Source organism: Phalacrocorax aristotelis, chromosome W (genome assembly GCF_949628215.1).
Source record: "Phalacrocorax aristotelis chromosome W, bGulAri2.1, whole genome shotgun sequence".
Taxonomy (NCBI): domain Eukaryota; kingdom Metazoa; phylum Chordata; class Aves; order Suliformes; family Phalacrocoracidae; genus Phalacrocorax; species Phalacrocorax aristotelis.
This window is the reverse complement of record NC_134310.1, coordinates 17,217,278-17,240,099: the sequence shown is the minus strand read 5'-3', so window position 1 is coordinate 17,240,099 and position 22,822 is coordinate 17,217,278. Positions and strand designations below refer to the sequence as shown.

Here is a 22,822-nt window from a genome sequence, read left to right as displayed (position 1 = left end):
AGTAAAGCCTGGGGCTCTATTTTCTCTGTGATTAAAAGCTGTTTGTGAAAAGCCTACGTCTTTACTGCAGGAGTTATAAAGATTGCTCTATCACCAATATGTGTGCATAACAGAGGAAGGGAAATGCAAGGGCTTTATGGATAACACAGGGCCCTTGCTCAGATGAGCCTGGCTTTCTAATTTTCATTCCCTGGAATCTATGCGAATATAAGTATTTGGAAGAATTTGGCAATATGCAACTTCTTGCATAAGTTGCAACTTACCTTGTCAATACTTGTAAATATCTGAAGGGTGGGTGTCAAGAAGATGGGGACAGACTCTTTTCAGTGGTGCCCAATGACAGGACAAGGGGCAATGGGCACAAGTTGGAACACAGGAAGTTCCACTTAAATATGAGAAAAAAACCCTCTTTCCTGTGAGGGTGACAGAGCAGTGGAACAGGCTGCCCAGGGAGGTTGTGGAGTCTCCTTCCCTGGAGACATTCAAACCCCGCCTGGACGCGTTCCTGTGCCCCCTGCTTTAGGTGTGCCTGGTCAAGCAGCGGGGTTGGACAAGATGATGTCAGGAGGTCCCTTCCAACCACAAACTTTCTGTGATTTTGTGATTCTGTGAATCTGTGATTCCACCCTTGGATAAAACCACTAGGAAAAAATCCTAAATCCTTCAAAGAAGATCTCCTCCTTGGGCTTTTTCATTCCAGTTCTTGGTGATAAAGTCTTTGCTTCAGTTTTGAAGTTTGCTATAGAAGGGCTATTTATTTTTGAGTAACAGACCCCCAAAGAACCTCCCTCTTTCCCTTCACCTTTTAAAAATGATGAGAACTAATATTTTGTTAAAGGAATGATCAGAAGGCTCATGTTCACCTGCAGATAATATAACACCTTAGAATTTTCCCATTAATATTTTGGATAAAGAAAAAATGTGACTGAGTTACTGTGTAGCAAGTGAATTTTGGTTTAATTCCATTGCTGTTTGTGTGTAACACTGGGCTTATGTCCTTGCACTGTCCCCTATACTGTAACGCTTCCCCAGGTGGCCCAGCTGCCCCAGGCATGGTGCTGCCTGTGTGCTGTGCTCTTCCCATGCTGCAGTATTGTTCTCCCAGTCGCTTTTCCTGCCATGCACCAGGTGGGACCTGAAGTGAGCATCTTTCTTACAACAGCAAGGCCTCCCCGTATACCTCAGAGCCCTGCTTTCCTCCATGCTGTCCCTTCCTTCTGGTCATCCATTTAAATCAATCCTTGGAGCAGTCTTAAAATTTGTCAGAGATGTATTTTCCCTCCTCTTTCCAGTGGTTGTACTTACAATGACACCATGCACAGCCAGTATCATGACACCACTGTGCAAACCAAGGCTGACTTGCTGCCATAGCTACATTCCAGGTTTCTTTCTTCAAGGTGCTCACTTGTGACCCTGCTGCAGCTTGAGGGGACAGGGAAGATGACTGCTTACTTGACTTCTCCCGTTCAGTCATGGTCATCTTTCTTTTCTCCTAGTTTTTTTGAGGAGGCCTCCCAGAGTGGTGGACTATCAGCCCAGCAAGTTAATGTAGGATAGTTTTGTGGACTTGCTTCCTAGTTTCTGTTCTGCAAAACATAGTGATTCAGACACATATGGCAGGACAAATTATGGAGAGATGGTCATTCCAGGGTTTCAGCTCCACTTCTGAATTATTCTGATTTTGTGCAGTTACACAACCTAAGGCAGTCCTTACGTAGATAGATAAATTTCAGGAATCCTTTGTTTCAAGAAGTTAACCTGTGTCCCAACACAAAAGATAACAATTAGAGTAGTGGTACTCAAGTTAGGGGTCCACCAAATGGGGGTGAAAGCCAACACAAATTCAATAGCAAAATGTGGATTTGCAAACAGTATTGGGTTTACAAGTCTGGATGTGAACCCAGAAAAACTGAGGTCACCAGCAAATAATTCTGGAATGCTAAAATACATCTCCAAGTATGTGCTCCTAGGCCCAATAACACTATTTTACTTGCAGGGCACTTCAGTTACAGCAAGGAATAAGGGAGTGCAGAAAGAAGGAATCACCCATTACTGCGTATCTAATGCAGTTCTGTTTAAAAGAAACAAACACTGGCCTGTGCTCTGTTGTGCTGTTATTTGGCTCTTCAGTATCTTTATTATGAAAATAACATAATAGAGGTTTCAGTCTATTTTTGCTTTCTGAGGTGGCCTGTAATAATTGCACAGATGCGTAAGTTGAGCTGCTCTCCATATTTAAGGGTGTGATTTATGCCTTGGAGAGTGATGTTGCCATCATGCTTACTTGGAAAAAAAACAGTTGTTTAAAGGACAGAAAGATTTTATTTGTTTTCCCTTAGGAATAAATTAATAAAAATATTTCACCAAGAGAAAATCAGTAAAATTTTGCATTTGTTTGCATTTTCTGATGTACGAACAATCAGCTCAGTCATGTAAAAGCCCTAATTCAGCAGGTACTTTTAAATATGTAGCTAAATTTAACCACGGAGCAGTCTCACTGAAGTTAAGATGAAAACATTAAAGAACCTTGTTGATCTAAAGAAACTTTAAAATCTAGTATATAAAAAACAAATTTGTAAAAAGGAAGTTAACAGCTGCAGGATTTCCAGGTGTTTGCTAGGCTCATATAATTAAAAAACGCAACTGAGCTACTTAATGGATAAGATAGTGTTTCCAGTGAAGGTAAAGAAAACTAAACATACACCATCAGAGTAATTACTTTTTGCTTTGTTTCAATCATTAAATCAAAAATATATTGTCATTTTAACCTTTGACTCTAAATCCTAGCTGCATGTATGTAAAATAATCAAAGACAGCTGCAGGTAACCAGTCTCTTTAATTTGACATGTTCCAGACAACCTTTTGTTGTGTTTAAATATGGAATATTGTACTTATTGCAAAGTATCCTGCACAATACAGGTGCTCCGCTATAAAATCTTCTCTCTTGCTTATAATTAAGTCACTCTAAAGTTAAAATACTAGTATACAGTACTAAAACCTCCGACTGAAGTTTAATATAAAAATATCCACACAAAACTCCTTTTTAAAGTCTGTTTATTGTGAGCAACCCAAATGCCTGTTTAATTATTATTTTTTGTAGTATATTAATAGACTTTGCACCCCTACAGTTGCTAATTCATACTATCATCTCAGGTATTTTGATGAGATAAGAAATAGTAAGGAAACAATAAGTATTCAAAGGGTTAATTTGCTTAGAATAATAATAAATTAGTTTTTTGCATCTTCTTCAGTTCAAAATCCAGCTTTGAGACCGAGGAAGGCTTCCAAATCACATCAGTTAAATAAGACTGGTCCTTTTAACCAGTAGCAGTTTGATTCCCAATGACTCGAAGAATCTCTTTATGAATGCTTGGTTCCTGTGTATTTATACTTGTATCACCCACTTGACCATCTTCATAACTAAAAAAAAGAGTACAGAAAATAAAATCAAATTAGTGTTTTATTAATCTACCTAAAACCATCCAAAATTCTATGTCATTCAATAATCAGGAGTGTTTTTTCCATATGTTAACATTTCCTATTAAAGTGCTCTGCTGCACTTCACTGTTATATGCAGATCCTAAACTCTCTATAGAGAGTGAAGAGTGGTAGGGCTGCCATTGTCAACGAAACCCTGAGGTTGAATAACCCACTAGGACCCAAAGGAGACTTCTGCCAGCACCTGGTCCACCAAGGCATGTTAGCAGCTTCCCTCTTGCTGGAGGTATAAAGGAAAGGGCTGTTTCTGCAGCTGCTCCCAGATCACCCTACACAAGGCTGGTGCCAAAGCATGCACAATATACCGCAATGCCTGCAGTACCCGAACTCCTGTCACAAGTGGGCCTCCACTTAGTGGTGACACCTCCAGGGTTTTTCTCCTTATGAGAACTCGCCTGCATTAAGGATTTGCATGGATAAAGCAACCCTGATCACTGAAACCCCCAGTGCTGGTCAATCTGAAGTCAGCGTGCTGATCCACTGATCTGCATGACTCTTTGCAGGGCTGAAATCTATGCCGATATATAATTGCAAGCCATAGGTGAGAGGGGAAATGCTCACATTACAGACAGGAAGCCTTTAATGAATTCCTCAGCTTTAAAGCATACACCCAAATAGAAGAGATATTTTATGATACATGGATAGATGTACTGTAACATGAGGTAATGCTATAGAGTGGGAAAAAAAATCAGTAACTCTCCATTCATTTATTCTATAACTAAACATCTACTAAACCTTTGTCACTAACTTATACATACATTTCCTAACTGAAGTACAAAGGTAAATAAAAAATGAAGTGATACTTTAAAGAATTAGGAAGACACATCTTTGATCTACTTAATTTACAACTATTGGAGGGAACATGGGGAAAAAGGTCTTGAATGTTAAAAGAAGCTTTGTACTCACACAAAGAAAAATCTTGTACACACATGATCTGTATTGGGAACTACCCATATCTCTCCATGTTTGTGCAGATCAGGTGAAGTTATCACTACCAGGGAAAGAATAAATTTTGTAGTGATGAAAACATGCCTGGAAAATATTACTTTAAAGGATTTGCTTTTTTAAACACTTTAAATAGCCTTCTGGGAATATATAGTTTTCCAGTTTATGTCTGTCACATGGCGTAGACTCCAAGTTGGCTGCTAGTACAAACAGGGAGATGAACTTGATTTTTGTTTCCAAAATATGTTATATTTTCCAGAAAAAAAACAGGTGCATGGGAGCCAGTTCTTAATTGGAATAAAAAAGTATATTTATTTAAAACTGATTTTAAATGGCCATCAGGCTGTTAAGGAGCACCTGAGTCAACTAATCAGCCTTTGGAACAGAGATATTTGTGTTTGACGATGGCTGAGCCAAAAATAAGATGTGAAAGATAAAGCCTGAAACTGAGATACCACAAATTTGGGATTTGCAATACTACCAAATATTTTTAAAAAGTTAGCATAGCAATTATAACTCAAGAGGATCACAAAGATTGCCAAAACTTGCTCAATGTTTAGAAAACAGCAATTTATTTGATGATAGGTTATTTAGCAGCAGAATTAGGACAACACAGGAAAGAAACCTTTTTATTGCTAGGTAGAATCTTTACTATCAATCTGTATTTGAAAAGAGTTCTATAAATGTATTTAAACACTATAATGAATAAATGCATATTCAATTTTTATACCATTTCTTCCATGAATTGTAATTTTTAACAAACATTTTTCTCTTGTAATTAATTTTATTTAAAATATGTATTAACCACCTCCCCTAAACACTTCTTTTCACAAAAAAATGAAGTGAATATGAATGATGTAAAATATATTTTACCAAATATTTTAAAACCACCCTTATAAGATACATAATCCATTAACAAATGTGAGGAAAGAATGACATAGATTAAGAAGTCCTTGGGAAAGTTGTAATTTATATTTAGAAACTTCAGGCATTAAAGGCCAAGTAAATTCTAGTAAACCCTAGATTCATTTCATATCTTCTGAAAGTTTTAGAACTAAACTGATGTATTTTTCTGTTCAGATCAAATTGCATTTTCATGTTGACTGACATCTCCTTAATCATATTAAATATTTCACTTGAGCATTCTCAAAAATATATATATTGAAAAGTAGCATATATAGCTTAATGCTTCCATTTTGAAATAACATCTTTTCCACTGTCTGTCTGAAATATTACTTTTAAAAATAAACAAATGCTCAAAATGGAGGGCAAACTGAATTTAATATAGTTTCTTTTTGTTTGGCCAATGAGACTAATTACCAATTACTGGTACAGTTCTTATTCAAATTTCATAATTTGTTGTTCTCAAAACCTGCTGAGGTTTCATTTTAGTTTTTAAAAGAATAGCCAAGTCTTTCAAGAATGACTGTACTCATATGCACTGGATTTTAACTTCACAAAATTTCTGCATCCCTCAGAGAGAACAGACTGGTTACCAGATGAACAGTATATTTGCCTGAGAAGTGAAAAATTATTTGGAAATTCAGTAGGAAAGCTGGGGGCTTGTTTTTTTTCCTGACTTGTAGGTGTTTAATGCATTTGTCAAGAGCTTTTTCAAATAAAGACCATGACTTGGGTTATATTGATGGCCTAGGAATATTTGAAAGACAGACCAGATGATCAGTCGCTATGTGCATATGATTATTTCATGAAAATTCAGCATGTGTTACAGGTTTTGTTTGAAGAGGGAAACATTCTGAACTGAAATATAAAGGTCAGATGTTAAGCAAGTACTCGTACGCCTACCAGTAGTCTCTTACCTAAAAACAACCAATACTGGAACTAAAGGTCTCATTGATTTGCATCCAGTAACACTGTGCCCATGACTAAAACAGTTTTTCAAGGGCTTTCAGCTTACCTTCACATAAGGCTATGCATTTTAAGTTACGGCTTTGCAAAAATTGTGACTGTTGTCCTTTCTTCTGTGACTGAGATTTAAAAACATGGGAAAACTTAATTAGTGCAGTAAGACAAACTGAGTGAAAAAGTAACAAAGGAGAGGGCTGCTATTTTCAGTGGTTTATTAATGAACAAAGATAGAGGCAGTCTTTCTAAAATATTTCTATTGTTTTTCTAAATGTAATAGAATTTCTAAAAACATTTATATTATTTCTTTGGATTATTATAGGAGGGATTTGAACTTCTTTATCCAGAAAGAAAAGTTCCTAATTATTACAGAATGAATAATATTATTAGAAATGTCAGTGTTACTGACAAACTGATAGCAGAAAAAAAGTAATTACAAGGTGAATTTGATCATTGATTCTTTGGCCACTACCCTGATATTTTACTGGCTTTCTCATTTCTGAGGGCTTCTGCTGTTACATACCAAACTCTCTCCAAAGCCAGATTATTCTGTAGTTTTTATGTGTTAACTATAGAGACAGATGTAAGAGTTCTTTCTCAAAATTTAGCCCTACACATAAATGCTATGAGTTTGCTTTAGATAAAGCAGAATTCTAATGGTTTAATATGTAAAAAATATGAAAAACTGACTTGCTATCAATGAAATGCTATTCATTTTTCAGCAATAACCACTCTCGATTCCTTTTGCATCGTTCTTCTGCAAGTCTAGAACTCAGAAAGCAAGGGCTTGTTAAGGGTCATAATGCAATCTGTATCTCATTTTCTTTTTCTTCCCAAATACTACTACTTGGAAAAGAAGGTCACAGGGACCTGCAGTATACTCTGTAAATTGTTACTAAAAGCAGTTGGGCTGTATTCGATGGTTGCAGTCTCTGAAGTTGCTGATTTCATTCAATAAAATAAAACTGTTAGCTTTTACAAAGGGAATATTACCTCCTTTTCAGCTATCAAGTTCGCAAACATAAAGCCATAAATCTTCCAGAGGTGGTTGATGTACTGTACCTGTGATGTATTACTGCCCTTACTGCCTGAAGCCGGTTCATCTTTAGCTGACACCTTCTGCTGCTTCTTGTTCATCCCTAAGAATACTAAAATCATGTAAGATACTCTGGCATATAAATACCTTCAGAAGCAAAGTTAAGTATGGAGAATGAAACAGGTAGCACAGTGGGAATCACAGTCCTTTGCATGGCAGTCAAAAAGCTAGCTAACTTTGTCATAGAATATTTCAGTTTAATCCTGCAAATTGCCAACACATCTGCATGTGTTGCAAAGACCTTAGGTAAGTCAAATTAACATTAAGCAGGTGCAAAAGCAGATAAACATGAGCTTAAATGCCACTGAATTCAGCTCAGGAATGCTCTTAGGTGGTTGCTTAACAGAGTTGCACATCAGCATGTCTTGGGTTTAACTAACCCTATTCAGGTTGAAGTAACACGGTCTGATTTATGGTGGGTAGGACAGTAAAATCATGAAAGTACTTTAGATATTAGTCTTTAATACTTTATTTAGACTTATTAAAAGTCTAAATAATTTTTATGAGTAGCTAATTTATTTAAAGGTAGTTTTAAAGTCTATCTTGGTTTAATTAATTTGTCTACAGGTAAAAGTATTAAATTATTTGTCAGCCACCTTTGATCCAATTTCCATCTCATAAATCTAAACACCTACATTTGTGCCTTGCATCTCTCTCATATTCCTCACGTTGGTTTATATATATATATAAAAAATTCCTGTATTGTATGCTACTACAGGCTTTCTTGCTTTTCCAGTATCCCGTATTTCTTGGCAGTTTGCAAACACAGACTGAATTATGGAGAAGTTTAAGTCTTTGAAGTAACAGGGAGTGTAGGACTCCTCTGTGGTTTTTATTGGCATCAAGTATTATATACTTTATGGGAATACAGGCCTCCTTTCTGGAGGAGACTGGATGGAAGGGACCAAAAAAGGTAAAGATGAGAAAAAACACTTTGAAGCTGACAAAGCAACGTTGTCCAAAAAGGGCATTTTGTTAGATGATGATACTGCAACCTGAACTTTTAGTGAGTTCTAAAGAACTTCCATATGTGTGTAACCTCTGAAAAGCTAATAGTGCATTTAGAGATTACTGATACTGAAATTCAGTAAATACTAGTAAAAAATGCTGAGCTCTTAAAATGAATCATAACACTACCTAAAAATACTGAAAATCAGAAAGCATAACTAAAACTCTCAGAATTAAATTTATCTACATGCACACAAACACACATTCAATTATACCAACACTTTCATATGTGAGGAAATGGAGAGACATGCATTTGGTGGATAACGAATTGGCTGGATGGTCACACTCAAAGAGTTGTGGTCAACGGCTTGATGGCTGAGTGGAGACCAGGGACAAGTGGTGTCCCTCAGGGGTCTGTATTGGGACCAGTATTAACACCTTTGTTGGGGGCATGGACAGTGGGATTGAGTGCACCCTCAGCAAGTTTGTGGACGACACCAAGCTGAGTGGTGTGGTTGATACTCTAGAGGGAAGGGGTGCCATCAAGAGGGACCTTGACAGGCTAGGCAGATGGGCCCCTGCAAACCTCATGAAGTTCAACAAGGCCAAGTGCAAGGTCCTGCACATGGGTCGGGGCAATCCCAAACATGGATACAGGATGGGCGATGAGTGGATTGAGAGCAGCCCTGTGGAGAAGGTCTTGGGGGTATTAGCAGATGAAAAACTGAATATGAGCCAGCAATGTGCGCTCGCAGCCCAGAAAGCCAATCACATCCTGGGGTGCATCAAGTGTGGCCAGCAGGTCGAGGGAGGTGACTCTGCCCCTCTACTCCGCTCTGGTGAGACCCCACCTGGAGTACTGTGTTCAGCTCTGGGGCCCCCAGCATAAGAAAGGCATGGACCTGCTCAAGTGAGTCCAGAGGAGGGCCACAAAGATGATGAGGGGGCTGGAGCACCTCTCCTATGATGACACGCTGAGAGAGTTGGGGTTGTTTAGCCTAGAGAAGGTCTGGGGAGACCTTAGAGCAGCCTTCCAGTACTTAAAGGGGGCCTTTTCCTGTAGGAAAGATGCGGAGGGACTCTTTATCAGGGAGTGTAGTGATAGGATGAGGGGTAATGGTTTTAAACTGAAAGAGGGTAGATTTAGATTATATATTAGGAAGAAATTCTTTACTGTGAGGGTGGTGAGACACTGGAACAGGTTTCCCAGAGAAGTTGTGGATGTCCCCTCCCTGGAAGTGTTCAAGGCCAGGTTGAATGGGGCTTTGAGCAACCTGATCTAGTGGAAGGTATCCCTGCTCATGGCAGGGGGTTTGGAACCAGATGGTCTTTAAGGTCCCTTCCAACTCAAACCATTCTGTGATTCTATGAAATGGTAAATACAACATAACCAAGGGAAAAAGTCACTGTAATTTAAAATCCCTACAAAAGTTTCTAATATACACATTGGTGTATATTAAGGGGTCCCAGCCTTTGGGAATTAAATTCCTGGTTGATCCTAACATAGACCCACCATCAGTGGAGAGGGAGTTAGTACATGAATTATTATAGGATCTTGACCCCTACAAATTGATGGGCCCTGATGCCATCCACCCGAGGGTGTTGAGAGAACTGGCTGACATCATTGCAAGGCCACTCTCCATAATCTTCAAGAAGTCGTGGAGAACGGGGGATGTCCCAGAGGACTGGAGGAAGGCAAATGTTACCCCTATCTACAAGAAAGGCTTGAGGGAGGATCCGGGTAATTATAGGCCCATCAGTCTTACTTCAATCCCTGGGAAAGTTATGGAACAAATCCTCCTGGGGGCCATCACGAGTCAAATGAAACAGGTGATTGGGAAAAGCCAACATGGCTTCACTAAGGGCAGGTCGTGCTTGACAAACCTGGTGGCCTTCTACGACAAAGTGACTTGCCTGGTTGACATGGGGCAAGTGGTGGACATTGTCTACCTGGACTTTTCCAAGGCTTTTGATACGGTCCCCCACAGTCTCCTGCTGGAGAAATTAATGCGTTATGGCCTAGACAAGTGGCCTGTGCAGTGGGTGGGGAACTGGCTGACAGGCTGCACCCAAAGGGTGGTGGTAAATAGCTCTTTCTCAAACTGGCAACCTGCCACTAGTGGAGTCCCCCAGGGATTGATATTGGGCCCCATGTTATTCAACACCTTTATAAGTGATCTGGATAACGGCATCAAGTGTAGCCTGATGAAGTTTGAAGATGACACCAAATTGAGTGGGGAAGTAGACACTCCAGAAGAGAGAGCTGCTCTGCAGGAAGATCTGGCTAGGCTGGAAGAGTGGGCCAGCAAGAACCTTATGAAGTTCAACAAGGACAAGTGTAAGGTCACGCACCTGGGGAAACATAATCCGGGAGTGCAGCACAGACTGGGATCCACCTGGCTGGAGAGCAGCTCTGTGGAAAGGGACCTGGGGGTCCTGGTGGACAGGAAGATCAACATGAGTGAACAGTGTGCTGCTGCGGACAAGAAGGCCAACAGGATGCTGGGTTGCATCAACAAGGGCATCACCAGCAGAGATAAAGAAATCATTATCCCACTCTACTCAGCGCTTGTCAGGCCACACCTGGAGTACTGCGTCCAGCTCTGGTCCCCTCTATACAAAAAGGATGTGGACAGGCTGGAAGGGGTCCAGAGAAGGGCCACCAAGATGGTCAAAGGACTGGGAAGCCTGCCATATGAGGATAGGCTGGGAGAACTGGGTTTGTTCAGCCTTGAGAAAAGGAGGCTCAGAGGGGATCTCATCACCATGTACCAGTACTTAAGGGGTAGTTTCAAAGAAGATGGAGACTCCCTTTTTACATGGAGTCACATGGAGAGGACAAGGGGGAATGGACACAAATTGCTCTTGGGGAGATTCCGATTGGACATCAGAGGGAAATTTTTGACAGTGAGAACAGTCTTCCCAGGGAAGTGGTTGACTCCACCATATTGGACGCTTTTAAGATTCGGCTGGACAGGGTGCTGGGCCATCTTGTCTAGACTGCGCTCTTCCTATAAAGGTTGGATTAGATGATCCCTGAGGGCCCTTCCAACCTGGGATTCTGTGATTCTGTAATGCTGTGTATCATGTTTCTATTGTGGTCTATTTATGATTTTATTCTTTCATGGAAAACTCTGCATCGCTCACTTTTGGATTTATTAGTGGAAACAAATTATATTCCCTCCCCTTCTCATGCTTAAAGAAACACACTGTCCTGCACTTTCTATGTAACCCTGACATGGCAGTACTTGAGTATATTCTTAAACATACACAGTTGAACATGTCTGTTGATGAATATTTGTTTGTCAGATCAGGTCCTGAAATCCCATGAACCCATAGACAATGTTAGATGGACTTAGGCAGATACCGACAAAAGTCACAAACACAAAGTTGGATTTCCACTGCATACTCAAGACCTGCTCCGTTACACACAGCATCCAGTATTAGCTATTATTTACTTCAAGCACAGTATCAAGATACTCAGTACCTTGGAAAACGAGGACAGGCATTTAATAAAGGAACTTAGATTTTCTCTTTTTAAAAATATATTAAAACTTGGCCTACAAAGATAAAATTTACTACAGTGTTATAAACAGTGAAGCTGGTACGAAAAGCAGTAGACTAAGGCACCCCTCTATATTTCTCCAACTTTAGAGTGATTTATAAATATCACCTGAGTAACCAAATGATATGCTTGACAATGGACTAAGGTAGATTCCACTTCCAAACATTGCACCATGGAGCTGAAAAAGAGGCAAGTCATCGTTTAACATTAATTTGGGTATCTGGACAAAATAATAATGATAGGCACAGGTCCTAATGTAAATAAGCATGTGCCCCACTGCACTAATTTATTGCTGTGAATTTGAATAAATAGCTAAGATACTGTATATTCTGGAAACCATGTCCAAATGCCCAAAGATAGTTTTACATCATATTTGTATATAAAATTGCATTTTCTGTTTTTAAATCTAACATTACCATGGAGGATTCCTACAGAGGGTGCTTCTGTAGATGGCTTAATACACCTTAGCCTTAACAAGGCTGAGGAAGCTCAGCATGTGTCTCACATGAAAACCTTGGCAAGAACCACAGTCAGCCCACTTTTGTGACTCACCATCAGCAACAGCTGCTTTTCTTTAAGGTAAGAAATGAAGAGATGGTGATAACACTGCTCATATGCTATAGAAAAATTCAGTCACTAGTTCAGCCTGAGTACTGGAGGAATGGGGTTCAATCAAGCTTTTGCCTGAGCCAATTCAGACATGCATATCCCATCACTGCAGGACTGCACTTTATCCACAAAGCTACCAGCTGTCTGAAAAGAAGAGAGGAAAGGGAAGACACTTCACCAACATCACTGCTCCATGTAATGGAGCTTGGGCTAAGCAACAAAACTGAGCACTTTGTATTAGTGCTGTGGTCATTTTCTTGTCTGGAAAGGGGGAAGTATGTTCTTTGCTTTTCCTCTAGGGTCTGACTGCTTTATGTGGGAAAGCCTTTAAAGAAAACACACGAAGTAGTAGTTGGAGCACAAACAAGAACCCAGAGTGATACCTGATACTGGCTTCAAAAAAGCATATGGCCTCCTCTAATTGGAGCAACATAGCTAAGTTTTAAATACTTGGAATACTTTGCGAATAAGATAGTCTTAGAATTTGCTATATGTGATTAGATAGAAGCGAGTCTGGAGACACTGTATCCTTGATTTGAATAAATAAGGGACATGTGCTAGAATAAGCTAGTTTAGTATCAGTAAGAATTGTGTAAGCAAGCCAAAAACGAACTGAGCATGCGCAAAGACTGAGTTCAACCAGCGGACACAGTGAGGAAGACTATCCACGACCACCAGAGGACCCTGGAAGGCCACCAAGGAACATGAATGCGCATGCATTAAGGACATTTGCATATATTAATGAGTTCCAAGAATAGTATGAATATGATAATAATTTCCTAGAAATCTAATGAATATGTATATTTTGACTGCATATAACCCCTGTAGTAGAGCAACTCAGCGCACACGTGAGGTGGAGCAATCCCCTGTGCGCCAGGCGCCGCAATAAAGGATGCCTGCTTTCTAAAACTACAAATTGAGTTTTAGAGGGTTCTTATATTTGCTGACTTACAGCATCACAGAGTAGCTCCTACTCAGGTAGATATTATGACTGACCACTGGGCTTCAGAGTCATGTTCACCCTTATTGCTTTCCTCTGACACAATGACGTTTACATCATCTCTGCAATGTGCCAGAGCTCCCATAGGAATGTGCAATCATGCTCTCACTCCTCCAGTTCCTACAATGTTGTATATGATCCTTGGTGAGTAGATATTTTTTCCTGGCTGGTTGGTACTGGGATAAGCAGAATGAACTGGGCTCAGGATATGCCCTAGTTGTGTGAGAAAATTAAAAATGATGACTTGTAAAAAACAGGGCTTTACTGCTTCCTCCTCTTCCCAGTATCTCAACCCTGAACAAAAAAAATAAGCACGAACAAAGGGTTATACTTTGGTGAACTTTGGTGTGTAAATCCTGCTTTCTTGGAAAAGTATCTTACAAAGATGCTAATAAAAACACCCAAACCACTAGGAGGAACAGCAGAGATTTCCATTCCCCTTTTTTTGGTGTTTCCTGTTCCCCTGTACTTAGCACCCCAGGATCCTCCTCCAAGGTATCACGGACCCAGCTCTGGGGAAAGAGCTGTCAAAACCCTGATGCTAAAATACTCTGAATTACAGCTCTCCAGTCCCTCTGATACTGCCTACTTTGCGAACTGAAGTTTGCAATAGCTCCCTCCTGGCCAGTACACTCATATTCCCTTCCCAAGGAAACCAGAGGAGAAGATGCTGTAAAGCCAACTTCTGTAAATCTAGTATGCTCTTGGATCCTATAACGTAGACATAGTTTATGTAGCTCTAAATTTTAACCAGATCCACATCCCTTGAAAATTCACCTAAACTTAATATGTAATCCAACATGCACAGTTTAGCTAAAGACTATTCATTTACCTGCAGCCTTGTATTGGAAGCAACAACTAAGCCGTTCCTCAGGATGGAATGCCAGTTTTCAATATGTGAACCACTGAAAGAATGAAAGAGAATGTGTTAAAATCCACAGTGTAAAATGCAAAATGAAATCAGTAATTCTTTAAAACAACAAATTCCCAGCTGTAAACCTCAAATGGCAAGAACAAAAAAATAGCATGGCATTTTGGTAACCTTTGATTGATATGAATATATGTACTCACTGAAATGCAAAGGTACTCCCATAGAGATTTTTAGCAGCTCGGAAATTGGATTCTTTGGCTGGTGGACTGCTGAGAAGTAGGAACTGGTGGGGAGTGTGCATAAACTTCAGTTGCTGTAAAATATAACAGTGTACAAGTGAAAAGAAGTTGATTAACACAAAAGCATTGTATTTCCATAATGGTAGTTCTTAAGATACCATGCTGTTTCACACAATATATGACTGCATCTAAATAACTACATGAACTAAGTTGAAATTGGTCTCGTTACCATAGTTTTTACCTGAAATCAAACACTAAAAAAGTCCTTCAGTTTATGAAACATATGGAAGTTTATGAAACAGATTTCAGCCTAATATGGCTCTGGTAAAGTAATTGAACAATTTCATCACGGTATTCTGATCAGAGCTGGCTTTGAATTAAGGTTCAGAATTGAAAGGCTGCAGATTACTACACCCTTAATCAGAGGATCAGAGGCACACATACTAAGAAATGAATCTCAGCACCATACCTCTAAAATTCTAGAGCTATATTATTTCTACAGTGTACTCCTATGTGTATCTCCTTGTACATCATATTTGTGTGCACTGTTTTTGTACATTTCTGTATCTAATATTCTATATGGCAACAAAACAATTAGTGACATTCTTCTCATCCATTCTCAGGTGACTACAAGGTAGATGCATTTGAGCTACTCACCTCAAATAGGCTTTTTCTCAGCATTATTACTTTGACCTATTTTAGATATTCTGCCTATTTCTCTCCCCATCTATTAATGGAGCCCATGTGATTAATCTGAATGTAGACACCTGCATTTGGACAGGAGAGTCCCACCTAAAATGCTAATACGAGCCATGAGAAATGAGAAAATAATAAAGAACCCACAGACACTTACCCTATTCACTGGTAGCTTCACAATATGTGATCTATTACTAGAAATAACCCTAAAGTAAGAAACAGATGTATTAGACATGATAGCCAAACAGAACTTTTCTTCTTAAGTGTGTGTTATGAATGGCCACCACAAAGCACCCAGCTGCAGGCCTTTGAACCTATCAGATGGAAGTAGACCAAATCTTGACTAGAAAATCAGATCTGAGGCCATACAAATAAGCTGGAGTCTTTCCAGTGTTTTCAGAGGGCCCAGATGAGGTCCAGAAACAAATGCAGTTGCAAATGTCAACCCTGATGTTAATTCTTAGGGTGAGTTTATACCAAATTAAACTGGTGAGGTGATTATTGATTCAACATGGTACTTTAATAATTATCATCTCATGTGAGTCAATTTTATACCACTGTAGAAGAGGATGTGCAAGTGGGTCTTGTTTATCCATCTGCTTCTTTATTTCCAAGTAAGGTGCCTAGAAAAGAGAAATTAACTATTTCTAGTTGAAATCATAAGGTTAAATTTTATGTTACATTGCCCATGATTTCATCTATTAAAATGAATACATGAGATTCATTATTAGGCTTAAATCACAGTTTTACTGACATTTAGTGTTGTACAGTTATAAATGTGTTTTGACAACAAGAATTAATATAGCAATTATTTTCCATGGAGTAAAATAATAAGCATATAATTAGCATCAAAATGAGTATATTACAGCAAACATTGGTGATCTCAGGGAGAACAGCAGAAGATGTTTATTTATGATTGGCTCTTGGAATAAGAAATTGAACTGGAACTTCACAAAAATAAGTCTCTCAAAATACCCCAAGATAATCCACTCCAGTTTGTTAAGTGTTTTATGGTATAAACTGGTAAAGTAAAATACTGTATCAGCTTATAATCCGTTTGAAAACTTTTCTTTATTTCAATCAATGTGCAAAGCATCTCTTTGAAACTCTTCAGTCCAAGAATTATTTTAACATTAAAAAAGCAAAACAATGGTCTTTTTTCTTTTTAAAAAACATTATATTAGGTAACAGAAATACCTGATTTTTAAAATTTTTATAAGATGTTACAATAAGTAACAAAAATATATCAATTTTATTTTTCAATGCAGTTTACTGCTCTCTATACACCTCATTCTTCATTCCAGAATCCTGAAGTGCTTTACAAATTGTCATGGTTTTAGCTGGGATAGAGTTAATTTTCTTCACTGCAGCCGGCATAGCGCTGTGCTTTGGACTTAGTATGAAAACAATGTTGAGATAACACACAGATGTTTTCATTGTTGCTGGGTAGTGCTTGTACTAGTCAAGGACTCTTCTAGCTTCCCATGCTCTGCTGGGTGCACAAGAAGCCGGGAGGGGAGGGGGCACAGCTAAGAGAGCGGATTCAACCTGGCCAAAGGGATATTCTATATCATGTAACGTCATGCCCAGTATGTTAACTGGGAGGAGCTGGCCGGGGGAGGGAAGCAGCAATTACGGCTCGGGGACCGGCAACGTTGGTCAGCGGGTGGTGAGCGGTTGTATCGTTTGTTTGGGTTTTGGGGGTTTTTTCCCCTCCTCCCGAGGGTCCATCTCTCTCTCTCTCTCTCTCTCTCTCGTTATTTTCTTTTTCATTATATTACTATTATTATTGTTATTACTCTTTTATTTTAATTATTAAACTGTTCTTATCTCAACCCACAGGTTTTCTTACTTTGGCCCTTCAGATTCTCTCCCCCATCCTGCAGGGGTGGGGGGAGTGAGCGAGTGGCTGTGTAGTGCTTGGTTGCTGACTGGGGCTAAACCACAACATGAATACATATAGAATAAGATTTATAAACCCTTGTGAGGTTACATTTATATAGCAGTTGGAAAAGCAAGGTACATGGGAGAGGTTTCACTAATCACTTAGAAGCAGCTGGGCTGTTTGGTAAAGGAACTGTAACAATAAACGTAAGTACAGCTATCAGATTCTGTCCCACTGTGAATATGGAGAAATGATATGGTAGTAATACCAAGAGACCCAACCCTCCAAGTCCCCAACCATACTTAGCTGATCAAGTGTTTTGTTATAATAGTAATAAAACTGTCATTCAGAACACCATCACAAAAGCAATTTCTTTTGCGTTGGAAATAAAAGACCCAGTTTGACTTTGGTATTTCCAGAAATGTAGCAGTTGGTGATCATCTTGTTACAATGTCCCATTTTGCTGAGCGTTCTACTTCCTCACTTTTCTTTGCCATTATGGACACTCGAGGTTTGTTATTTTTAACACACATTTTAATATTATTACATCTCTATTGGAAAGAGATTCTATTATTGACTTCCTCACTCAGCATAGGAAAGCAATAAATACATCTTCCTAGTTATAGAAATGGTGATTAAGATTTTTAAACTCACCTGCGTCATCTCTCTAATAGAAGTGATACTATCCAATGCTTTCATGACTCGGTCATAATTCTTCTTCTGATGTAGCATAAAATAAGCAAATAAATTAAAAGAATATTGGTCTTTGGCTCTACAAAATCCTGAATTCTTTGAGTGTGTATAAAGCCAAAGTTAGGACAAATGTTCAGCAAGCCAATCCTTTCAAACATTTCTAACCAATAGCTTCCATCTACCTTACACACAGACTTTCTCATTCATAGTCCAGGAAAATTCCCTGAACATATAATATCATGATGGTTTTTCTTTGAATTTCACTGGAATCCCCAACACACAACAATGTGACTCACTTAAAAAATTAGGTCACTTTTTAAATGAATATTTGTAACTAAACACAGACTCTGCCAGTTATTTGGACAATATACTATTAAGTTAAATAATGCAGTTAAAAAATAGATTTTAAATAAAATGCTTACTTTGCTAACAGCTCTATAAAACTTCAGAGGTCCTTCAGTTGTCCCTCTGCCTCACCCTGACCCTTCTCTACCTTCTGACTGGGAACCGCTACCAGAAGGCTCCACCTTTTCTGAGCAGATGAGCTTAACAGTCCATGCTTCACTAGCTCCATGTGCCATGTTGCTTTCAGGAGCCTAATTGCTCCCCATCTTTCGGTCTTGCCAACTTCTGCTCTTGGGCTTTCACCTCGCCCATGCTGGCAAGAAGCTGGGAGGAGGTGGTGTGGGCCCTGCCAGTCCAGGGGCTCTCTCCACTCCTCTTCTGGTGTGACCCCTTTTCACATTCCCTCATCTGCTTCAAACCCTCACCCTGCCTAGCTGCCAGACTAGCTGTCTCCTCATCAGCCCCTTTCCAAGCACCTCCTGGCAAGTCTTCTTTCCCACACACTACAGAACACACTTGCCCCTTCCTCTGAGAAAGACCACTGCTAACTGGCCTTTGTTCAGAAAAAGTGAAATGCATCACAATGCAGGATGTCCAAAGTTCTCATTTATGCCCTTGAGTATGGCTCAAGTGAGCTGTAATAGTTCACAGCTTCCCTAGGGCTTCCGTGAGAGGTAGTATTTGCAGCCTGAGGAGCAAGTAGTGCAAACACAATTTTACTTACAAAATTGTTTGCAAAGAGAAAATATGACAGCCATAACCACTTTAAGTATGAAAAGATGGACTAGAAATCCCTCAGTCTACATGGTCTACAACTCCCAAAGGCCATCTTTCTCTGTGTCCAATGTGTACAGCTGAGAGAAAGAATATAAAATTTTGCACCTAGAATTTGTACCCTAAAAGAAGTTCTTGGCCTCAACATAACTTTGAATGCAACTTACAGTTTATTCACAAATACCTTCTCAGAGACAAATAAAAAAACCTACAAAGTTCTGAAAATAGTCACATGCTTGTGCTATATTCTGGAGCTGTATCTCTTACAGTAAAGGAGACTCCTCCAGAAGAAGGCTTTGCTTTGAAATCTAATGCATGACTGAAACCAAGCTATGACATAATGAATGATAACTACTTACCCTGGGGTTAAAGGCCAGCATCTGAGGATCATTAGGATCAACTACAGAAGGATATGGCTCAAAAATGACAACTTTCCTAGGTGACTCTAACGCAGACCGACACATGGATACTAACAGATCAACCACCTAGGGATAAATAAAAATATTTATTTAATACATGTACTTTTATATTATATCATCCAGTCTGCTTTTTTTACACATTACAGTAATACCATATTTCATTGTTATCTATATTACCCAAACCATGTTATCCACAGGACATAGTTTAGAACTGAAATTTTTCCATTGACCTCAACAGGCTTTAGGTCCAGCCCTGGTACATTATTTCAGGTGCATAAGTAGGACCAGATACTGGTCCTAAATGTATTGTCACATCAAATACATTGCTTGCAGTCCTGCTTTCTCTCGTGTATATGTGCTAATACCTGAATGAGTTTAATTCTCTAGGGAAATGAAGTTGTGCTGGATTTGTGTATCTTTGCGCAGTAGATGCCAGTGAAAAATGTTGCTCAAGAAAGAGGAAGGGATTGCGAATCTGTACCACTGCCTGCTCGTCTCCTGAAGATTGTAATCATGGAAACACTAGCAAACATTGCTTCTGCTAAAGCCAGAACACCACAGTGATTTAACAGTCATTTGCATAGCTCACACTTGGACATCCTCTTCCTTCCTTCCGGTCGTACAAAATTATGAAATGGCTTTGAATATCTATGATTTCCAAGATTTCACCGTAAGATCATGCATGTAATGTGTACACTGGCGTGTATTTACATATGCACACATAGGCACATATACAACTTAGCAATAGATTTCTATATAATTGTTTCAAAATTTGTAACTCAGAGGTTAAAAATAGACTACAGCAATCGCAAAAGAGAGAGAATTCAGCTTTCTGGCAAATGTGAAACCTAAATCCAGCTCATAATGAAATCCAAAGTTACTACATAAAAACGTAGCTGCAAATTAGCTCATATCCCCCTGGTTTCTCTGTGCCTTCTGAAAACATTCCTGTGTGAAATCAGACTTTTCCATGAAAGAGAGGAAAAGCTGAGATGAGCCGTACTTAGTAGGCATCCCGGGTTCCTCCCACAGTTCCACGTGGATCAGATCTCATCTCACAGCTCAAGCTGTTCTAGAAGCTATTATATATCTGCCATTGTATCTGATCATTTGGAGTGAAAAAAATTGATGGCGCTTTAGAGAAGCAGAATGAAAATAAGAATCATGATGTCCTGATTTCAGCTGGGATAGAGTTAGTTTTCTTCCTAGTAGCTGCTATAGTGCTGTGTTTTGGATTTAGTATGAGAATAATGTTGATAACACACTTATGTTTTAGTTGTTGCTAAGTAGCGCTCACACTAGTCAAGGACTTCTTCAGCTCCCCATGCTCTGCTGGGTGCACAAGAAGCTGGGAGGGGACACAGCCAGGACAGCTGACCCCAACTGACCAAAGGGATATTCCATACCATATGACATCATACTCAGTATATAAAGCTGGGGGAAGAAGAAGGAAGGGGGGATGTTTGAAGTGATGGCATTTGTCCTCCCAAGTAACCGTTACGTGTGATGGAGCCCTGCTTTCCTGGAGATGGCTGAACACCTGCCTGCCCATGGGAAGTGGTGAATGAATTCCTTTTTTTTGCTTTGCTTGCATGTGTATCTTTTGCTTTACCTATTAAACTATTGCTGACTGGGGTTAAACCACGACACATGATGAAAGGGAAAAGGAACTGTGCTGCAGTGAGTCATACTGTTGCCATTCTCCTCCTCTGCTCCTTTAGCATGAATTTTCTCCATCAGTTTAAAAATATTCCGTTAGCTCCAGTTACTAAATTTCTCACACATACTGAAAAATGAAGTTATTTAAATAATAGTTCCTTCCTCCATGGTGCTCTGATTTCTTTCCAGTTTATGATACCTACAAGTGTGATGAATGTTTCAAAATAGGGCATCTGCATTAGCATTTGCAAAGGAGACCAGGAATCTGCATACACAGCCAGGTCAGGCAACAGGCCTGCAACTGTGTAAATGTATTACCATGAAATTGAGCCTGTGTTCATACACCCTGCTTCTCAGAAGCACTTCTTAGCCTCCAGTTGCAAAACACTACTAGGAAAGAGTTGTTTGAGTCCCCAGACCTCTTAATACAGTGACCCAAAGTTGTCTTGCTTTATGATTTGCATGATGGGACTTTGTCTTAAAATCAGCACAGTTCTTAGAACACCATCCCAAAGACCTCCTTTAAAACAACTGTTGACTCCTATATTGTTTCTTACCATGATACCAGCATATTGTTCTGACATGGGGGAAAACACGCATAGATCACGCTTAATTAAACCCCTGATTTCCCAAGATCATTGTTTTGAGCTCATGGGATGCAGAACAACTTAAACTGGGAGGTAATTCTAATACAAGCATTGTAATACAAACTTGCGTATGCATTCCTTGGTAATAGGAAGTGCTGTGGATCTAGTAAATGTCCTTATAGCTGGGCCCGAACTTCCTCTTAATAGTAGGTACTGAAGTACACTGAAGTACATAAGTTAGGATTTAAATATTTTCAAGGAGGACAAGATGACACTTGCTGATGACTATTCTCTCTTACAGCATCAGTCTCTCAGACAGTACCTTTCTCTCCAGAGACTCTCTACAGGGAGTCTGAACTATCGACAAATCAGACATTTAATTTTCAAGCATTTTGACTGCATGACTAAAATAAGGCAAGGTGAGTTCAGACTTGAAAGTTTTAGAAAGTACAATCTCTTATTATTAAGAAGAAGCCATCAGAATATTGGGAGTGACAAAGTAGGGGTGTATACCTTAGGAAACTAGCTGAAAGCACAGCAGAAAGAACCGGATGTGATTTCTAATAATGGGAACCTATATTTAGGCTCTTTCACTACACAAAATGATTTGGAGGAAGATTCATCTGACGAAATGTAGAGATTCACAATGCGAACACCTGCCTCTTACTAGTCAGCCTAGGCTCTCTTTATAATCAATGGAGAAAATAACCATTGTGTTGATAGTCTATGATGATTCACACCATCCTAAACTAATGTCAGAAATAGCTCAGATGAATCAAATCCTAAAAGTGTTAAATTCTTTCTGCTAACAGGAACGGGAGCTCAACCAGATCAGATGTAGTGAGCGTGGTACAATGCTATCACTAGATTGAGACTTAGCAAAATTTAGTTGTCTAGGTCCAATGGGACAATCAACAAAATCTCTTTTAAGTACCATTGAGGTTGTAATCACTTCAGTACTCTTCAGCAAAGCTCTGTAGATGGTAGGTACTCTGGAGGTCTAGAGCAAGCTCTGCATATGCCTGCAACAGTGATACCTACATAAAACACAGAGTGAGTGCTGATCAGGACCACCTCTCCTGTCAGCTGTATTTAAAAAGAGAAGTGAGAGCTACTTCTTTGCTACC

General features: G+C 39.3%; 1 protein-coding gene across 1 annotated transcript in view; it reads right to left on the bottom strand.

The window, feature by feature from the left end:
• Positions 1–3,045: 3,045 nt before the first annotated feature.
• LOC142049884 (protein mono-ADP-ribosyltransferase PARP8-like) overlaps positions 3,046–22,822 on the bottom strand; it is a 192,896-nt gene continuing 173,119 nt past the window's right edge. The window contains 11 exon segments of the mRNA XM_075078047.1: positions 3,046–3,420; positions 4,405–4,489; positions 6,362–6,431; positions 7,372–7,448; positions 12,027–12,096; positions 14,360–14,432; positions 14,599–14,711; positions 15,491–15,539; positions 15,889–15,956; positions 17,873–17,938; positions 19,390–19,515. Of these exon segments, the coding sequence (XP_074934148.1) occupies positions 3,318–3,420; positions 4,405–4,489; positions 6,362–6,431; positions 7,372–7,448; positions 12,027–12,096; positions 14,360–14,432; positions 14,599–14,711; positions 15,491–15,539; positions 15,889–15,956; positions 17,873–17,938; positions 19,390–19,515 (900 nt within the window). The 3' untranslated portion in view covers positions 3,046–3,317.